The 19,895-nt window shown below is 28.1% G+C and overlaps 1 protein-coding gene across 2 annotated transcripts in view; it reads right to left on the bottom strand.

Moving 5' to 3' along the window:
* The window catches only part of LOC136091301 (uncharacterized), a 127,321-nt gene that overhangs the window by 79,040 nt on the left and 28,386 nt on the right, over window positions 1-19,895 (bottom strand). For both annotated transcript variants that reach the window (XM_065818693.1, XM_065818694.1), the window contains exon 3: window positions 19,789-19,895. This exon is cut by the window's right edge and continues 388 nt beyond it. In XM_065818693.1, the coding sequence (XP_065674765.1) occupies window positions 19,789-19,895 (107 nt within the window). The remainder of the gene's footprint in view (window positions 1-19,788) is intronic.

The raw sequence follows: 19,895 nt of genomic DNA, 5'->3' as shown, positions 1-19,895 counted from the left end.
GTTTATGTGGAATGCAACATAAAGTTACTATTTATGAGAATAAGAAAACAACTAACAAGAGTGATGATCCACTCAGAACTCGTGTGGTTATGGAATCCTTGACTCATTGTGAATCTATCAAACACTATACATTCTTTGTAAATTTTTTTATATCTTACTATTTAATATAATAACTTGAAGAATTAGGATTTAGATTAACCGTAACACTTAGAGCTAATTGCACCAGGGTTGGTCTTTGACAGATGCCAAGATTAAGAACAAAATATCCAGGTGTATTTTTGAATACAAGTCATTTGGCACTATAAAATTATTACGTGGAACGACAATAATATAATCACGTCCTGCAGCAACGGTGTTAGGTCTAAACAAGTTGGAAAAACAAAATGTTAGGTCAAAAATGAAGGTCATTTACATGTAACACAACCAGCTCTGATCAAACACTATTTTGAAGTATGCGTTATTTTGACCTTGTTGATTGTGCACTTTAATATTTGAAATTAAAGTAGAGGGGAAAAATGGTACTGGCCACTTTTTGTAAATGCCATAAAACTAATTGTTGTATACAGATAGAGACTATATCAGCTTTCTTCAAATATCGAAATCCCGCAGAGAAAAATTTGGAGAACTATTGTTGCCGCTCTACTAAAAATTGATACACCTAGAATAGACATTCTTTTTCTGGTCTTAGCTTCACCGCTTTACTAAAAATTGATACATCTAGAATGGAAAATCTTGTTCTTGTCCTAGCTCCACCGTTCTAGACAAAATGCGATACGATAAATTAGGGCATATTGCAATAACTGCGCCACAGAGAAGACGCTATGTTTTGTGCCAAAAGCAAAGTCGTAACCACTGGTGACAAAAATTTGGCACAATCTTTGATAAGCTAAAACTTATTGAATTTTTAGTTATCCGGTCTTAATTTTTCAGTTATTTTGTTTATAAAGTGTTACTTATCTTTTACTTTAAGTTTTGTTTACTTAGATTAAATAATAAAAAAATTATCCAAAAATGAAGTCGACTACATTAATTGAACAAGTGTACAACTATTGTAATTTGCATCCTAACGCTAAAACGAAGAGCACCGTAGAGTATTTTTTTGCCTCTAATCACCCCGAAAGAACCATAAAACGTTATATGGCAAAGTGGAAGAATAATGAGTCAAAGTCTCGTAAGCCTGGATCAGGCAGAAAACCAAAAATTATGACTGCTGGGAACATCAATTGCCTGAAAGGTCTTTTGAACAACCGGTCTGGAACTTCAACAAGAAAAATTGCAAATAAATTCAAGTGTGATCATTCCTACATTGTAAAAACAATAAAAAACAAAACAAACATTTGTTATTTGAAAAAACAAATCCCTGATCGCACTAAGAAACAGTTAAAGCAGTTGCAACTAAAGTGTGGAAGAATTTGTCGCAAATTCAGAAACCGCGACTTTGTCATTGACGATGAGTCTTATTTTACATTTAAACATACAAATAAAAATTCGAATGTTGGATTTTACTCAGATGACGCAAAAAATTCACCAAAAAATGTAAAATATAAGCGCAAAGGCAAATTTGAAAAAAAAATTTTTGTGTGGATTACCATATCCCCTCGTGGAATCTCGAAACCATTTATTGTTCCTGCGAGGCTGGCAATTAACCAAACAGTGTACAAAAATGGTTGCATCATCAAACGATTGATTCCTTTAATCAACAAACATCACAGTGATGGTAATTATGTATTCTGGCCTGACTTGGCCTCTTCACATTATGCTAGAAGAGTGACCAATTACCTCGATGAGATAAATATTCGTTATGTAACAAAATTTGATAATCCAGCATGTGTCCCAGAATTACGACCAATTGAAGATTTCTGGTCAATCCTTAAAAGCTACGTGTATGAAAACAATTGGGAAATTGAAAGTGAAGATCAGCTGCAAAAAAAAATCCATTCTTGTTTTAAAAAAATTGGTAAAAATCCTGTACAAGGCATGTGTGAACATGTATACAAAAAAGTTGATGCCGTACGCCGTAATGGCGAGAAATCATTATTGCAGTCCCAAAAATAAAAAACTAATATATTGTTTAATATTCTGTACAATATTTTGTGATCATTAAACTTTTAGTTGTTATACATTTACTTTAGTTATAACTTAATTATAATGAATTTACTTATAGATTCTTATAGCAATGCAAGATTGAACTTACCAGAACTTCTGTTCTGGTAACAAAAAAAGAAGCAGCTAAAATGATCAGCAAAAAAAAATTAAAGAGACGAAAATTGTGTTTATCTTGGTGTAGATGACGCTTCAAATTATTTTAGAAATGATTTATCCTCATTTCATAAATAATACGAAAAGTTTTATCAAAATATGGGATTTACCTTTAACCACAATTTCTTTGCAGAAGTTCAACGTTTGGTCTGAGAAAATGAGTGAAAAAAATTTATTAAATAGTTTTTATTTAAAAGTCCTTTTATATGATGATTGGAATTCCTTTTTCGTAGCTTTAACTTTTACAATTTATTTAAGACTTTTTCATGTATTGCAGTTAAAAAGTGAGAGTGTTAGTTAAAATTTTCTTATGTTATAATCAAAATATCAAAGCTAAGACCAACTTTGAAATCCATTTAAAATCAACTTAAAGGATGAAAACGCAATTATCAAATGAGTTTAAAGATTTAACAGTTTCATTATTATTCATTATACAAATGTATTTTTAGATTTATCTAATAGTCAAAGGTAATACAATATTTTTATAGATGTTATTAATTTTAAAAGTTGCATTATTATTAATATTCAGAATAATAATAATATGTAAAAAAACTTATTCCCAAACATCAGAAAAACATTGTTTTAATGTAAACTATTTTGTTTTAGGGTACAGTCTGTTCTCAATCGTTAACAAAGTTGAATGTTTACCAGCAAATTCCATAATAAAATAAAACATTTCCAATTCACTATATATTTTTCGAACTTTTAACGATAAATATATATCTGAGCAAGTATAGATTTTTATTTAAAGATAAATATACATTTCTCCTTAAAGTTTAAAGTAACGATGCAAATCATCTATTTGTAATAACGACTTAATTTTGCGTTAAACGGTAGGCCAATATACAACAATTTTTGTTCAAATTCAGTATATAGAGAATTCATAACAACATTTGCTTACGTTATATACAATATTGGCCAATGTTACATACGATATCGGGCCAATGTTGTACAAACGTTGGGCCAATATGTAAACAATGACCAAACCTGCAATAGGCTAACATTGAGTTTCGATGTTGGGCCAATGTAAGCTTGAAATCTGGGATATATATATATATGTATATATATATATATATATACATGGCCTACTATATTACACGGCCGTGTATGTTACATTTTAGAGGCCGATTCTAAGAGGCCTATTATAAAAAAGATGGCTGCGCAACTATAGCGAAAACATTTAATTATATCTTATCTAGACTAAATAGATAGTATAAATATAATATTACGAATAAAAATACTATGAAAAAGTATTCACGAAAAACTGGCATTTTGTGCTTTTATACTAGCGATTTATGTATTTATAAACGTATATATCTATGTATATTATATATATATATTTGTATCTATAATATATATTTTTATATATTTGTACATTACACATTTAAAATGACAGCACTGGGAATTTACAAAAAAAAAAATGGTAAAAATTTGTGTTTTTTTTTTATTATAATTTTTTATGTTACTATCTATTTATATTTGTTTTTTTTTAATATTATTTTCTCTCTGTCTACTTTTAAAACTTATAACAGCATCTTTTCGTAGAGTGGCATTGATTATCTTCTGTTTATTGTTAAAAAAACATTATTTATAGTTTTAGAAGCAAATTTAAACCCCCATTCTTTGTGTAAATCGCAAGTAAAACAAACTGTTGGAAAGTACTTTGATAAAACAAAGCTTGATACATCTTTGACATTAACACCTTGTTTAGTTATTAAATTTGAAAGATTATCTAAGATTGCAAAACATCCACATGTGAAATCCTTAAGTGAAAGTGAAGGAACAGTAAGACCACCTCGTGAAAGTATTTCTAGATATTGACAAATATTTATATTGCTTGCATCTGTAGCAAGCATAGACTTGCAATTGCTACATTTGCTTCTTTTTATTAACTTCTTTGCTATGTAACCAGCTATTGTTGTTGCAACTTCTTCTGTTTCAGGTGAGAGAATTAATTCTGATATCTCATTTGAGTTTAAATCTAATGTTATTAGTAATTCATCATTAATTGGATTATCATAATTGTTCTTTAAATCTTCATACCAAAAATTTACATTCTCCTTAATTAAAGTCCGACATGCTAAAATAATTTCTGAATGTTGAACTTCTAGTAAACTTACTAGAATTCTCCCACCACTCATCTGTCGATATTGAGAAAATCTACGCTCTATAGGGTCACTTTGAAGTCGTGAAGTAAGCACATACAAATATCCTTCGTCGATAAGCTCGTCTATAAGCATTGCTTGAGAACGCAGGGTTGTGATAAGAGCAGATGATGTTTGTTTTGATAAAGTAAAAAATGGAGATTTCTGCCAAAGTTCAATCCAATCAGCTAGTTGCCTAAAAAATGTGGTTTTACCATCATCAAAAATAATTGCATTACCAAGTTTATTAGGACTAAATTGTTGTTTTGAATTTGAAACAGTCCACCATTTTTGAAAAATACTTAAAAAACCATAAATGTCAGTTCGTTCTGGAAAATAACTTTTAAAACTTGCAATTGTTGTTTCATCGAAAATCGAAAGTGCAAGAGAAACATTTTGCTTTTTATTACCAGGGTGGAGACTTTGATATGTAATTTTGGGAGCTTTTTTCAAATTACCTTGAAGTTGTTCATCTTTAGAATGTAGAAGATGAAAATCTCCCCAAGTTATATAACCAGCTGGACAATTATAGACATCATCTTTTATATTATAAGTAAATGATGGAAATACAAATTTTTTGCAGTGTAATAAATTATTTCTGATATTTTTAACAATATGAACACTATCATAGAATAAGTATATTTTAATATTTGGACTATCAGGATGATAAATAAATAAATTTGACTGATTACCAAATTTAGAATGAAGTAAACTAAATGCATTTACATTTGCTTGATGATTGTCAGTAACAACTCCTCGAATTTTAAAACCAGATAAAGAAAGAAAACTAATAGAATCTGATATTTGCTCTGAAAGCCATTTACCACTAATGGTAACTTCGGGTACTGCTTTTATAACATAAGGAATAGATTTCTTTAAACTAACAATCATAAATGCAACAACTCCTTTGTACAAAATACCATTGTCATCTGTACCCACATAGACACCACTACAATATTGTGCCTGTTTCTTAAGATAAAATTCATCTACAATTAGTATTATATCTTCACGTATTGAACCCTTCTCACGAAGTGTTTTAATAGCCTTTATTGCATCAACTCCACCTTGTTTTATTTTATTTAATAAAGAAATTGAAGGTAAAGGAAATGATTCAAGTAAAATTTCATATGCTTGTTTAGATGTATATCTTAATAATAAAGCATGTCTTATCATATCTGCAGAATATTGCGGTTGACCCTTTGCTTTATAGTATATTCTACTGTTTATTTCTTCAAGGAGTATATTTCTATTAGAAGAAGCTATATTTTTTATGTACGATGCAAGATTTTCTAGCATACTCAAACTAGTTAACTTGGCATTATGACCTTTAATTAATCATGGTGGAAGTGGAACATTATTTCCTTTGTATTGTAATCCTACACATAAACAATGATCAATTTTTATTGATTCAAGAACAGAAGGAAAATGCGTTAAAGGGTCAAATATTAAATTGTAATAAATAACACAATTGAGATGTTTTTTAAATTGAAAACCTTCTGGTGAATGTTTACTGTTTAACTTGTTCCATTCAGTTATTTTATCATTTTCAGAAAAAAAACTAAGTTCATCTTCTTGATAAATACGAGTTTTAGGTGGTCTTCTTAAAGCAATAGGTGATGGTAGTGTGGAAGGTCGTTTTAAGCATTCGCTTGAGAAAATTTCAGGAATAGGGTTTAAATTTCAATTTAACTTGCATTTTATACCTCGAATAATGTACTTTTCATTAAAATGCTTTTCACATAAGACAGAATTTGGTGAAGGCACCCAATCACTACGAATTACAAAACGAATCCAATAATTTAGCAACTGTTGATTTTTCAACGGAAAATGAAAAGAAGCAACTTTTATATCTTCTAAAGAACTGTTGTATCCAGTTTTACAACCAAATGCAACACATTTGTTAACCATAATATTCAGCTTTACTAATAATAACAAATTGTCTAAAATAGCATTAGCATATATATAGATATATATATATATATATATATATATATATATATATATATATATATATATATATATATATATATATATATATATATATATATATATATATATATATATATATATATATATGTATATATATATATATATATATATATATACACATATATATTTACATATATATATATATATATATATATATATATATATATATATATACATATATATATATATATATATATATATATATATATATATATATATATATATATATATATATATATATATATAATGTTTTTTTAATATTGCACTGTCATTATTTTGTTGCGTAAATAGGCCTCTTAGAATCGGCCTCTAAAATGTAACATACACGGCCGTGTAATATAGTAGGCCATGATATATATATATATATATATATATATATATATATATATATATATATACATATACATACATATATATATATACATATATATATAAATATATATATATATATATATATATGTATATATATATATATATATATATATATATGTATATATATATATATATATGTATATATATATTGGCTGAAGGTAGGTTTCCCGAACTCTGTGGCAGATCTCAATGATGCTAATTCCATCAACAGCTGTTAAATATAAGAGTATATTACAGTACAATAATGTGCATGATTGTTGTTACTTTATGTACTTTTTGTGTGCATTGTCAAGCTTATTTTAAAGCTTTTTTTTGTGGTTTTTTAAAGTAAATATTTAGAGAAATCGGCGAAGAACTATCAAGGTAGTAGAACTTTGTCTATACTGACATACTTTTACGCATGCTTATATTATCGAGTACCCTTAATATCCTTTAGTATATTTTAAATTTAACAAGGTTAAAAACAACTGCATAAACAGAGTTTTTACATCGTTTAACCTATGATGCATTGCTCAAATCTTAACTATTTTTCCAATATTTATAAATAATATAAATGCTTACAAAAAATTTTTATAAATTTTAAAAAAAGGTGTTGAAACACAATGACCTTGTTACAAGGAAAACGTAAGATTTGCATAGATGGTTAAAAAAAAAGATTTTTGTTTTAATGCTTTAGCCATGCGTAAAAGATAATCTATCGCAAAACCCGTCTTCGTTTGCACAAAACATTATATTTTCTTTAATCTTTGAAATCTCCTGTTTTAAATAAAATAATATTAAGAAACGAATAATACAAGAAAAGGAAAATAATATATCCTTATAGTTCATTTTTAACAGTTTGTTTGACAAGAAAACGTGATTCTGTACAAATTAGGCAATAAAAGTATTCGATTTGAAACAGTATGTTTTACATAATATGGTTTTGAGGCTGTTGTGTATATAAAATAAGGCTTATATATTTTGAAATCAGATTATACAGTTTATATATTAACCTAAATCTTTATATATTTCTGAACCTTATTACGAAAGTTCTTTTACATTTTCAATAAGCGAAAAGTTGTAGGATGTTATAACTATAAAATATTTCCTTTTAATTACGGTTTATTCATAATTTTGTACAATGTATTAATTACTTTTAGTAAGGATAATTTTCGGTACTTTTAGTAAGGAAAGTTTTTATAAATGCTAATTTAAAGCAATTAATAAAAAAGTTATTTGGATATTTTTGTGTTTATCTATTACAATGTAGAAAAAAGTTATACTGTTTGCAGCAAATTGAAACACAAATTGTGTCAATTGATTTCAATTCTGCATTTAGAGTAACAGTTTGCCACAATAAAATCAATGGACTTATTTAGCTCAACTTTCAGATAATGACCTTGCATTTCTAGTAAAAACTCTTTCAAAACAAAGCAAATTGGAATTAACTGTTAGATTTAGCATTGTGTTTATACCTAAGAAGTTTAATATTTAGTTTTAAAATAGCATAAACTTTAAAATAGTTATAATAAAAGCAGTTTTGTTTTATTAAGCATTTTTTATATAGCATAATAACTTAAGATAATATGATTTGCCAAAATTTATTTAAAACTTTATGCTCAATGTGAGAAGTTTTTTCAAACACATAAGATTTTTTTTTTTGCCTTATTTAAATTTGATTTTTTTTAACTTTTAAAATTTTGTATATGTGTTATAAATTATTATTTAATATTTTATACTTGTAGCAGTAAAAGTATTAAATAATAATCGGTATTTTAGGCAGTATTTTACTTGTTTTTTCAAGTCTATAGTGTATTTAAAATGATACAATTATCAAAATAGATTAATAAACGTATAAATGGTAATAAACGTTTTACTTTAATTTGGTATGGATTTTTTATGCAATTTTTTAAGCAAAAATGTATTATGCCTATCATTTTTTTTAAAAATAGTTCAATGTTAAATTAAAAGTAAAGTGTTAGTTAAGTTGTCACGTAGAAGCAATGTTTTAAAAACAATAAAGTATAAAGTAAAAACTTAATAAAAATGTTGAAATTGTGTTCTGAAATTAAAGCAAAAACAAAATCTAAGCTATGATTTCAGATTATATCAATAAAGCAGAGGTAAGCATAGAATCTCAGATTAACTTGATTTTAGTGAAAAGATTGTGCATAATGTTTCTGAAGAACAATTATATAATCATCAAATATGATTTAAAATATTTGTAAATGTATTTTATTTCTCAAACTAGGAATAAAAACTTTATTCATTTATGTTAAATATGTGAAAAAGAAATACTCCTTCTATGTCGGTAATTTAAATATGATTAAACATTTAAAAATCATTTATTTTTGCTCTCGAACTCTTATACCCTTAATTTAGTTTATATGTAATATATGTATATATTACTATATTAGTATATAGTAATATATGACTAGCTATCTGGACCCTTAAAGTACAGGGTCTTGCTAAGTCTATCCTTTACCACACATCTCTATACTTGATCATTAATTCAATATTTTTTAGTAGGCAATAAAAAAAAACTATACAAATTGTCTAGCTTTTAGAGTTATTAACGAAAAATTTAATTTATAACATAACAAGCTTTAAAAAATTTTAAAAACCTTTGGTTGCGCAAACCGCTATTTAATAGCGGATCGGTTATTAAAACCCAAAGCAGATATTCTAAACAATAATTGGAATACCCGCAAGAAACTTGATTATTTGCAATTGGTATAAAAATAATTAAAAAAAATTCGAAACTACGCTTAAGAATATCTCTATTGAACTTAACATGATCAGTATAATACAGGTCATGGTAAATTTATTCCTCATCAATAACTTTTATACTTGTTCTTTATATAGTCGTTTCTTTTTGATTACTTTAAATTTTTAAAACTCTGTCTCTTTTATTTGCTATAGCGTAAGCAAGAAGTTTCGAGTTCAATATCCACGACGTCTTTAACAGTAGCGAGCTTAATTTTTTTGTCAAGGTTCGCGTTTCGGAGTTATAGAATTGAGAGATTGTTGTAAGCATAAATAAAGTAGCCCTCCCAACCTCTCTTGTCTCAATCTTGCCGAGAAATATTAACCGAAAAAAAAAAAACATATATAATATCTTTATATGTTTTGTTATATTCAATATAACATTATTAGAGCTTTAACTATATTTTATTATTTAGTATTATTATTAAACACTTATTAAACACCCAGAGCCAAAGAATTTGAAAAGTAAAAAAACAATATGTTAAAAAATATCATTTTGTTCTTGTGCGTTCCATAACACTACAAAATTTTAAAATTTTCTCAATTTCATGCGGAAGCTTACTTTTGGAAAGTGCTCTTTTCAATTCTTTATATTTTGTATTTAACTATCAAAATGTAAATCCAGACCATGGCGTAGTTCTTGCATATCGTAAATACAAAGTTTTAATGTTACAATAAAGGGTCATTCAGTTGTAAAAAAACAATGTTTGCATTTGAATTATTCTCAAAAAGACAAATAAACAAGTTTCCAATTTCCTAGATTTAAAAAAGTAATTTGTTAAATCTTACTGCGTTTCAAAAGATTCAAAGGTGATTTTAGCGCGATCCTTTTATTCCTATCTAAGCTTGTCATAAACCCATTACTATATTAAAAATTATAAAAAAAATTATGTACAAGTTACAGGATTTAAATCCTTGCGTTTTACTACGGAAGCGCTGGAAGCTAACCACTTTGGTCACTAAGGTGCACTATTATGCCAATTTTCAACACTATTTATTGAAAAAAAAGACGGAATAACTTTATGAAAAGGTAAATTAATTCTATAAATCAAAATTTACGAGTTATTGCCTCAAAGCAAATTTAAAGTAAAAGTAAATATTTAAACATTCCACAAGTTATGTAAAATTCAAACATTAAGTTTTTAACTTTTTTAAACTTCATATTTGAGGTTTACACAAGTTAGTCATTTATATACACTTTTGTTTACATTTTTTTATACAAAAAGTGCTGTCACTCTCTTTTGTCATTTCGACGGGTGTAATGGCTGCCGTGAGTTTTGTGTTAATACGTTTAAATGAGTTGCGGCAGCAGCTATAGGTGCAGTAGCATCAAATTAATTATTAAAATGTTATAGGATTAAAAAATATCACATATAAATTATTATTAAATTATAATTGTAATGCACCTAATATTATTCTTTGATTATAATTCTATATGCATAGATTGTAAAATTATACATTTTTGTATATACTATTTTTATAAATTTTTTTAAATAATTCAAAGTAAAAAAAAAAGGTCATGTCTTCCTTTTGCCGGACGCCTTATAACCCTAGTATTGTATAGCCACGATGCTGAGGTACAGGCTTTCACTTTTAATTTGAAAGGAAAAACTTTTATAAATATAGTTCTTATTAAGTCCTGAATTCCGCCCAAAAATCTTTTGAAGTGATATGAATGTCAAGCAATGCATTTACCTGTTTGTTGGCAATATCAGGTAGAACGCAACTAGTGGAATCAGGAAATGATATAAATGAAAAGTTTTTAGCAAACAATTCAGCTTTGTCTATAGGTGAGGTGACAAAGTCTGAACCATACAAGAGTAGTGGAATTAAAGATTTGCCCTTACTATTGATACTATTAAAGATTCTCCAGAAGTCACGAGAGCCTAATATTTCCAATTAAATACGAGATTTCTTTACCTAAGAATAGCGGGTTTTGGCGTTAGACAAAATCTTTTTACAACTGTATCTAGCAGTGATAAACAGACGTCTGTTTTTTGGAGAATTGTTTTGCTGATAAATATGGAAATAGCGGTTCCATTGGCAATTGCAACAGCACAGTGTAATAAAAACCATCAAGGAGAGTGAGGCTTAACCTGGAATTGTCGAGAGGGAAAAAAAGATTCCATGCCAGCCTGAATCCACGAAGTTATGTAAGAAGCACATTTGTTGACAGGAAAACAAAAGATTTCTACCCAAGAGCCATCACGAAAAAATCACGGAAAGATTTCCAGTCAGCTTTACTGTAGTTGTAAAAGGTTCGATAATAGCAGTATTCAGGTGATGAGAAGAAGGAAATATTAGTTTAGAGAGATCAAACTGTGATCAGAAGCACCTAAGGGTGAATTTGGAGAAACTGAGCACTGACGAGGATTATAAACAAGATATAAGTTGTGTATAGAAGGTAAATTCAAGCCATTCAGAGTGGTGAGTATTAAAGTCACCTACAACAAATATATAAGCTGGGGATGAAAAGAATGGGCTTGGTTAATTTAATCAGAAATAACATCAAAAACAGTGCAGTCTTGAGATGAAGGAGAGCAATATAGAACAAATAGAAAGGCAACAGAGTAAAGTGGTGCTAAACAAAAGCCCATAAAGAATAGCCTGTTGATTCAAACCTAGTTTTACGACAAATTGGTGAATTCTTACGAATGTAAATGACCAGGCCAAGCATGTGAATATTGGAGTCTTTACCAATTAAAGGAAGATAATCATCAACACTAAAATCACAAGATGAGACAGCTGAACACAAATTAGTCTCACAAAGAGCAAGTAGGTCTGGTGAACTTTGCAAGAGATATAACTCAACAGAAGAAAAGCTACTTTGAAGATCACGAATATTAGTGAATGATAGGTTCAGAGAACTTGGAGATGATGATGGTTTTTTGTGTTTTATAGTTTTTGGCACTTTATTTATTTTGAAATTAGATTGAAGAACTTGACTCAAAGCATAGATAGTTCTCAGAACACTGTTTAATTGCCCAAGCAATTGCCTCATTACTATCAATAAACCCTAGACCTAACAAAGGGCTCCAAACGTGGCCTCCGCAATGCACAACAAAAGTACAAACAGGGACGCCATCCATGCGCAACATGGCACTGTTAATACTTTAATATTTTTTAAGATGTTGATAGAATCAGCCTCTCTGAGAGCTACCACAGAGTTCGGGAAACCTGACGACCAGCCGGCCTTAGAACCATTAAACTGAGTTTTAGAGCTGTGCCATCATTAGTAGATAATAGAATGAGTTGCCTAGTCATAAAAATAGAGAAACAAGCAAAAAACATGCATTGAGTAACGAAGATCAAGCATTTAACATCCTAAACTGGAAACAATGTATTAAAAATACATCTGCGCCAGTCTAATAGATGAAGAGGGGTTATAGGCTTGTCAACAGATAGAATCTTTTTACCCTTTAAGTCTTTGCCTAGGAGTCCTTTTACATGACAGTAGCCGGACGCATTTAACATCTGCTCAAGATGAGTATTTTTATCGAGACACCATCTCTAGCCTTTCCTCAACCAAAAGCTCTAAGGCAGGGGGTGTTTTAATTTGGAGTTGGAATTTTCTAGCCTTTGCCTAAAAAGGCGTATCCTACAAGGCAGCAGGACATGAAATTGATTGTACTGGGATACATGTTACCAGTAGCAGATAACCTGAACTGACTTTAGCGCCTAACTTTACATGGGCAAAGTCAAGCCCGTGTAAAGTTTTGTTAAATTCAATAGTGTTTTTAGGTTGATAGGTTAAAACAATACTTTGTTTTCAATGTTCGAGACAGTTTGCGCATTTAAAGAAAAGTTTTGATTTATTATGTATTGACTAATTATACGCGTAAAAACAGGTCTTGGTATGTTTAGTTCACACCAACCTTTTTTTAAAATATATAAAAGTTTTTCTAAAAACTATGTTGTTAATTTTTTTCAAATCTTTTAAACCTAAGGTGTGTGGGAAAAATTAATTTTTCACATACTTAGAGTTTATTAGAACTCTTACCCTGTTTATTTGTTCCAAATAGAAATTCTTAATTTTAACATCTTTATACTTTAACAATGAGTTGTTTTAGTTTTTAACTTTCAATTCAGCTGTTTTAATACTAGTCTCGGCAGTTATTTAACTAAGCAAGTAAAATTTAGGAAGCAGAACTATTAAGGAGGATGGGGAAAGATTTAAAGAAAATAATAACTATTGTTATAAATTTTCATAAAAGAAATAATTTTAGCATCTACTTTAGACATCTATATTTGTAGCCCTGCAGACAGTAGTGCTGATATTTACACTTATTGATATATAACGTTATATAGGTGGATTTTTTACATATAAATTTTTTTTTTTTTTTTTTTTTTTTTTAGATTATTCACCTCCCCAAGGCCCGAGGGGGGCCACTACAGTCGAGGAGGATACTCATTTTTTTTTTTTTTTTTTTTTTTTTAGTCGTTATTCGTGGTGCAACCCTCTCTCAACTCTTTAACTCCGAAACACGAACCTTGCCAAGCAAGGCCGCTGCGCGGAGAAACTAAGTTGAGCGCGGTACTTCGAGTGACGTGGTGGGAGTCGAACTCCGAACCTCTCGCTTACAAAGCGAGCGCTCTTACCACTACACCACTACCGCATTTATATAATCATATTACATTTTATATTCATTTAAATAATCATATTTCATTTTGCATTTGCATATCTCAAATAAAAATTCTTTTTAAATATAGTTCATTTTTTACTGCTTTTGATACGTGTCTTTTTTTTCAGATAAATTAATGCAGTTTTTAAATTGCTCTTTTACAAATTTCTATGCACTTCAAAGTTTACATACAATCCTAAGTTTATTTCAACATTGCATAGTGTAAAAGCGATAAGGTTGCACTAATAGAGAGTACACGGTTAAATGGTGTTGAGTTATCACAATGGGTATAAAAATGTTGTAAAGAAGTTTGGTTTTTTTATCACGTATACTTTTAGCCTAGTATTTAGTACGATTTAATATGTACTGATATCTTGTCAATTTTGTAAGTTAAAAATACAGCTAAGCATAAAAACATATGTTGTTATTTTAATTTTAGCACTTCATTAAATTTAAAGTAGAATAAATTGAGCAAAAAAATACTTTGCATTTTCAAAAAAACTTATAATGAAAAATTAACTATTTACATTCTGCACAAGTCATGCTGAAAAGCTATTTCTCACCATCAACTCGGCTTTGACGGCTGCCAAGACTTCCTTATCACTCAAACAAGGTGGGCATTACTACATTTAATTTCAGCCTTACTATAAAGAGATTAGCTAACCTGAAACGCAAATATATTGGTCGTTGTAACTTTGTTCTACACAGACCTTTTCTAAAACTTACGTATGTATGTATATATATATATATATATATATATATATATATATATATATATATATATATATATATATATATATATATATATATATATATATATATATATATATATATATATGTATATATATATGTGTATATATATAAGTTGTTCTGACACATAAATGGAGACGTTAAAATTATCTTGTTTTGTATCCATCTTTTGAAAAACATTTAGTTATTGGTATGCACCTCATAATAATGTTTTTCTACTGTATTGTAATCTAAGTTAAAAGTAAAAAAGTTACGTTAAGCATAATTTTTAAAAATGTTTTTAAATATCGTCTCCTAAAGTTTTAATTTTTTAGATCGTTTATCTGATAACTCAAAAATGAGAAGATAAAACAAGATAGTTATAACGTTGCTAAATTACGTGTCTTTATTAAACCAATGCTTTTCATTGCATCTATTCAACACCAATCATTTCTATACTTGCTTCTAATTTACTTTAATATTTTTTTTTATAAAATTGTTCATTCTAAAAAACTGCTTTATGAGCAAATAAAATCAAAGTACACACTTTTTTCACACAAGTAGAGCTTATAAGAAAATCATAAAATGGTTTGTTATTCTCCAAGACGCATATCATCGATGACTTCGTCGATTAGTGCCTTATCGTCAGTGTCGTTACGGAGAACTCAGGTTCTTCCCTAAGCGTGAAAATTTTTTTATTTTTTCAATTATCCGGTATTTATTCATAGAAAAAAAAGTATATATATATAGAAAAACAAATTTTGACTATTAAAAAATAGTTTTAATGTTTCCTCATTGAACAAATATTTTATACACGATCGTTCAATATACGCAAAGCTGTTTTGTGTTGAAAGTTAATTAATAGTAATTCTTTGCCACCTTGCAAGTTAAATTGTTTGTATTGAAAAAAAAATAACTTTAGGATTATTTTGTATTATCAGTATAACCCACAAATATTAAATACTTTATAAGGAAAAAGGGGGTCATAAAAATAGATTCTTAATGAGATCATGATTACATTTTTTACATGAAATAAAAAATTTTATCAAAATTACTCAATATCAAAGTTAGCAAACTTAGGGTTTACATCTCATCAGTTCCTCATTGAGGCGTTACCAACCAAACGCATAACACTGACCGAATCGAGGAAAACATGAAAACAGTAATTGGTTTTTCAAAATTTTGTATGAGATTACTGAGACCTAAATAGCTAAAATATCATGAGGCATCGACAATAGACTTAAAATCTCTAAAATATATATAAACCTGTCTAAAATTGTCATGAATAATATTGTTATAAAATTTGTTTATTTTTAAATAGTAGGTTTCTTTAATTATTTTTTACCTGTTTTTAGAAATAAAAAAGTTTAGCTTTTCAAGATCATCAGTAATTAAAATATTTTAATTTGTAGATAAATTATTGAAATTTTAACGGGCTCTTATGTTTAAAGAAGCTGACAATGGCTTAGTTTAAATATATGTAAAACATTTTTTTTAATAACTATAATTTTATGTTGAGAAGTCAATTATGTTTTGCAAGCACAAAATTATTTAGTACAGTTTTAGTAACTGGTGCTGATATTTAAAGGAATACAGATTTATAAAACATATTTTAGTTAGAAAAATATGAAATTAACTTTTTTTGTATTTCAACAAAAATCATTTTTTTAAATATTTCAAAATTTTAAACAAATCTTTATTTACATTATTCTAACAAGTAAATATTATAAAAGCAGAAAATAATAATAATTTTAGTAACAAATAAATAATGATAAGTTCAATACGCTTAGTTAGTAGTCTTAAGTTATAAATAATTTATAATTTAGTTTTACTTTTAGTTTTACTGTTTGTGTTTATCTTATATTTATATAGTTATACAGTTACTTATAGAGTTTTTTGAAAAAATATGTGTCGTGAAAATATAGCTTGTATTTTTTTTGTTCATATATAAAGATTATGATGACAATAAGCTAAACAGATAAGTATGTTATGTTTAAAAGGCATAGTTACTTTTAATAAGGTTACAAAAAAAAGTGTTAATTTCATTTGATTAATGAAACTTATAAATAGTTTTATTATTTGTTATAAAAGATTCATTGCTCATCAATTTTAATAATCAGTCAATCAAAATATAATTAGCATCATTTAGTGATCAGTTTGTTAATTTTTCTATTTTATTAGTGACGTTTATTAATCTACTTAATTCTTCATTTCTATTATAAGTTGATTGTAATCATAACTTCGTACATTTTTACTTTGTAAAGAAATAAAAATAAAAATTATTTTTTCATGCTTTTGATTAAAAGGATCATGAAATTTATACAAAGTTTTATTATGTTTTTTTTGTTTGTAAATACTATTATATATTGATGCAATCATATATACATACATATATTTGTATTTTTATTTGCAGCTTTCGCTTTAGCAGCGTTTAACTGCATTTGGAACAAAGTAAGATGACGCAAAACTAATATATGAAACGATGTGCCAAAATCAATGTGACAATATTTCAAACTAAATCAATGGTTTGGCTCGACGTCCCCCCAACTTTCAATTTATCGGTTTTCCGAAACCAGTTGACAATGATTGTCAATCTAATGGCCGATATTGCTTTAAGGGTGGCCAAACATAGTTGTGATATTTGGGAACGTGCACCAGAACACAAATTTTTATCATGTTTTTGAAATGAAACATTAGGAGTGTGTAAAGGATAGAAATAAAAGTATTTTTGTCTATTGCAATTGTTTTAAAAACAGTATTTTTCTTTAACGCTTATATAATATACGTTAAATGATTAGGAAAGGCGTTGCTTGCAGTTTTGTTTCACATAACCCTTAGTATATTACTAGCTTGAAATAAAAAACTAGGTCACTATGTTTTAGGAACTGCAAATATATATATATATGTATATATAAACATTTGTATATATATATATATATATATATATATATATATATATATATATATATATATATATATATATATATATATATATATGTATATATATATATATATATATATATATATATATACATATTTATATATATATATATATATATATATATATATATATATATATATATATATATATATATATATATATATATATATATTATATATATACATGCACATATACATTGGAATATAACTTGTAAATAGTTAAAAAAAAACACAGCACGTTTTCCTGCTACCGGTAACATAAAACAAACTGCTTCATGTCCTGCTGCTGAAGAATACAATTTATTAGGCAAAGGAACTCCAACTTAAACCACCCCTTCCTTAGGGCTCTTAGCTGAGAAAAGGCTAAGGATGAGGGCTCGAGAAAATACTTACCTCGGGCAATGCATCTAGCCACTGTCTTGTTAATGACTCCCTAGCCAAACACTTAAGGGGTAAACAGATTCTATTTATTTATCAGCTTCGCATCATTTCTTTATCTCTTAGTCCGGCACAGATGTATTTGTAACATCTTTTAACCAGTGTTGGATGTTTATGATGCTGGATCTTTATGTCTTGATGCATGTGTTTTGCAATTGTCTCTATTTTATAACTCGGCAACTTATTTTATTATCTCCTAATAAGGGTACAGCTCTAAAACTTAGATTTATGATTCTGAGGCCGGCTGGAAGTCAATCTAAAACAATAACTAAAACAAAAACACAAAACACCATCTTCATCATCAATTTTTTAAACCAATTATTCACTAATATTTTTGGTCTTAGAAGTAACTTTTCCTTAGCTAAGTCTAATCTCTTGCTCTTAGAAGTAACTTTCCTTTAGCTAAGTCTTATCTTAATGTTCACCAGACCTATTTTTTTTTGTGAGACTGCTTTGAGTTCAGTTGTCTCATCTTGTGATCTTAGTGTTGATGGTTACCTTTAAGACGTAAAGACTAAAATAGTCACTTGCTTGGTCTGGGCGTTGTTGTTAGCGACTTTATTGCTTAACGCAGTGATTAACTTGGCTCTTGTGTCAGTGACTCTGCAGAAAATTACCTCTATTAGCAAAACAATTTTCCAGAAAAGAGACGTTTGTTTACTTTTGCTAGAAACCATTATAAAAATGTTTTGTCAAATGCCGAAGCCCGCTGTTCTCAGGTTATAAAATCTTGTATTTCACCTCAAAATTTTGGCTCTCGTGACATCTGGTGAATCTTTAACAGTATTAATAATAAAAGCAAATTTGTTATTCTACCTCTTTTGTATCACTTAGATTTTGCCAACTTACTTAAGTACAAAGCTTCATCGTTTGCTCAGAATTTTTCATCAATATTATCTCTTAATTCCACTAGTTGCGTTTTACCTGATATTGCCGACGAAGAGGTTGATTCATTGCTTCACATTCGTAATATTCCTGCTTCTGTATTTAAAGTGGTTTCCTACATAGACTCATCTACAGCTAGCGGTCCGGGTAACATACCTGTTATAGTTTTGCAGAAATGTTCTTTGTCGTATATAGTTTTTAATACTATTTAACAAGTATTTATCAGAGTCTTGCTTTCCAGCTTTCTGGAAAGTGGCATATGTGATCCCTATTTTTAAAAAATCTGGAAAGCACTCTGACTTGTCAAACTACAGCCGTATAAGTCTTCTTCTCATCATAAACACGGCTTTTGAATCTTTAATTAATAAGCACATAATCTCTAAATTTGATTCTAATAAATTACTTTCTGATCGTCAATATTGAATTCAATCTTCTCGTTACTTACAAAAGGGAGAGCTATTGTTAAACTTTCTAACGCAATAATTTATTTTGTAAGTACATCTTAAATGTCTTAGAATGGCAAGCCAAAATTGAACATTTAAAGACATTTTGTGGTTTAGAAAAAAGAAGGTAAATGTTGCAGTTAAATCATAGATGTGAATTCAAACATTTAATAAATAGAAAATACTTATCAATCTTTTTATTAAAAAGAGAGTATTTCTCACCTGAACATCCTTTCGTCATTAAAAGGTTCCTTCCGTATCCAGGTTGCGTTAAATAATATGGATCAGAAAAATACAGTTTCACATTGGAAAACTCTCTAGCATCATTA

The sequence above is a fragment of the Hydra vulgaris genome, chromosome 15, assembly GCF_038396675.1.
Source record: "Hydra vulgaris chromosome 15, alternate assembly HydraT2T_AEP".
NCBI lineage: Eukaryota > Metazoa > Cnidaria > Hydrozoa > Anthoathecata > Hydridae > Hydra > Hydra vulgaris.
The sequence above is the reverse complement of the archived record's forward strand: the minus strand, read 5'-3'. Positions and strand labels throughout refer to the sequence as shown.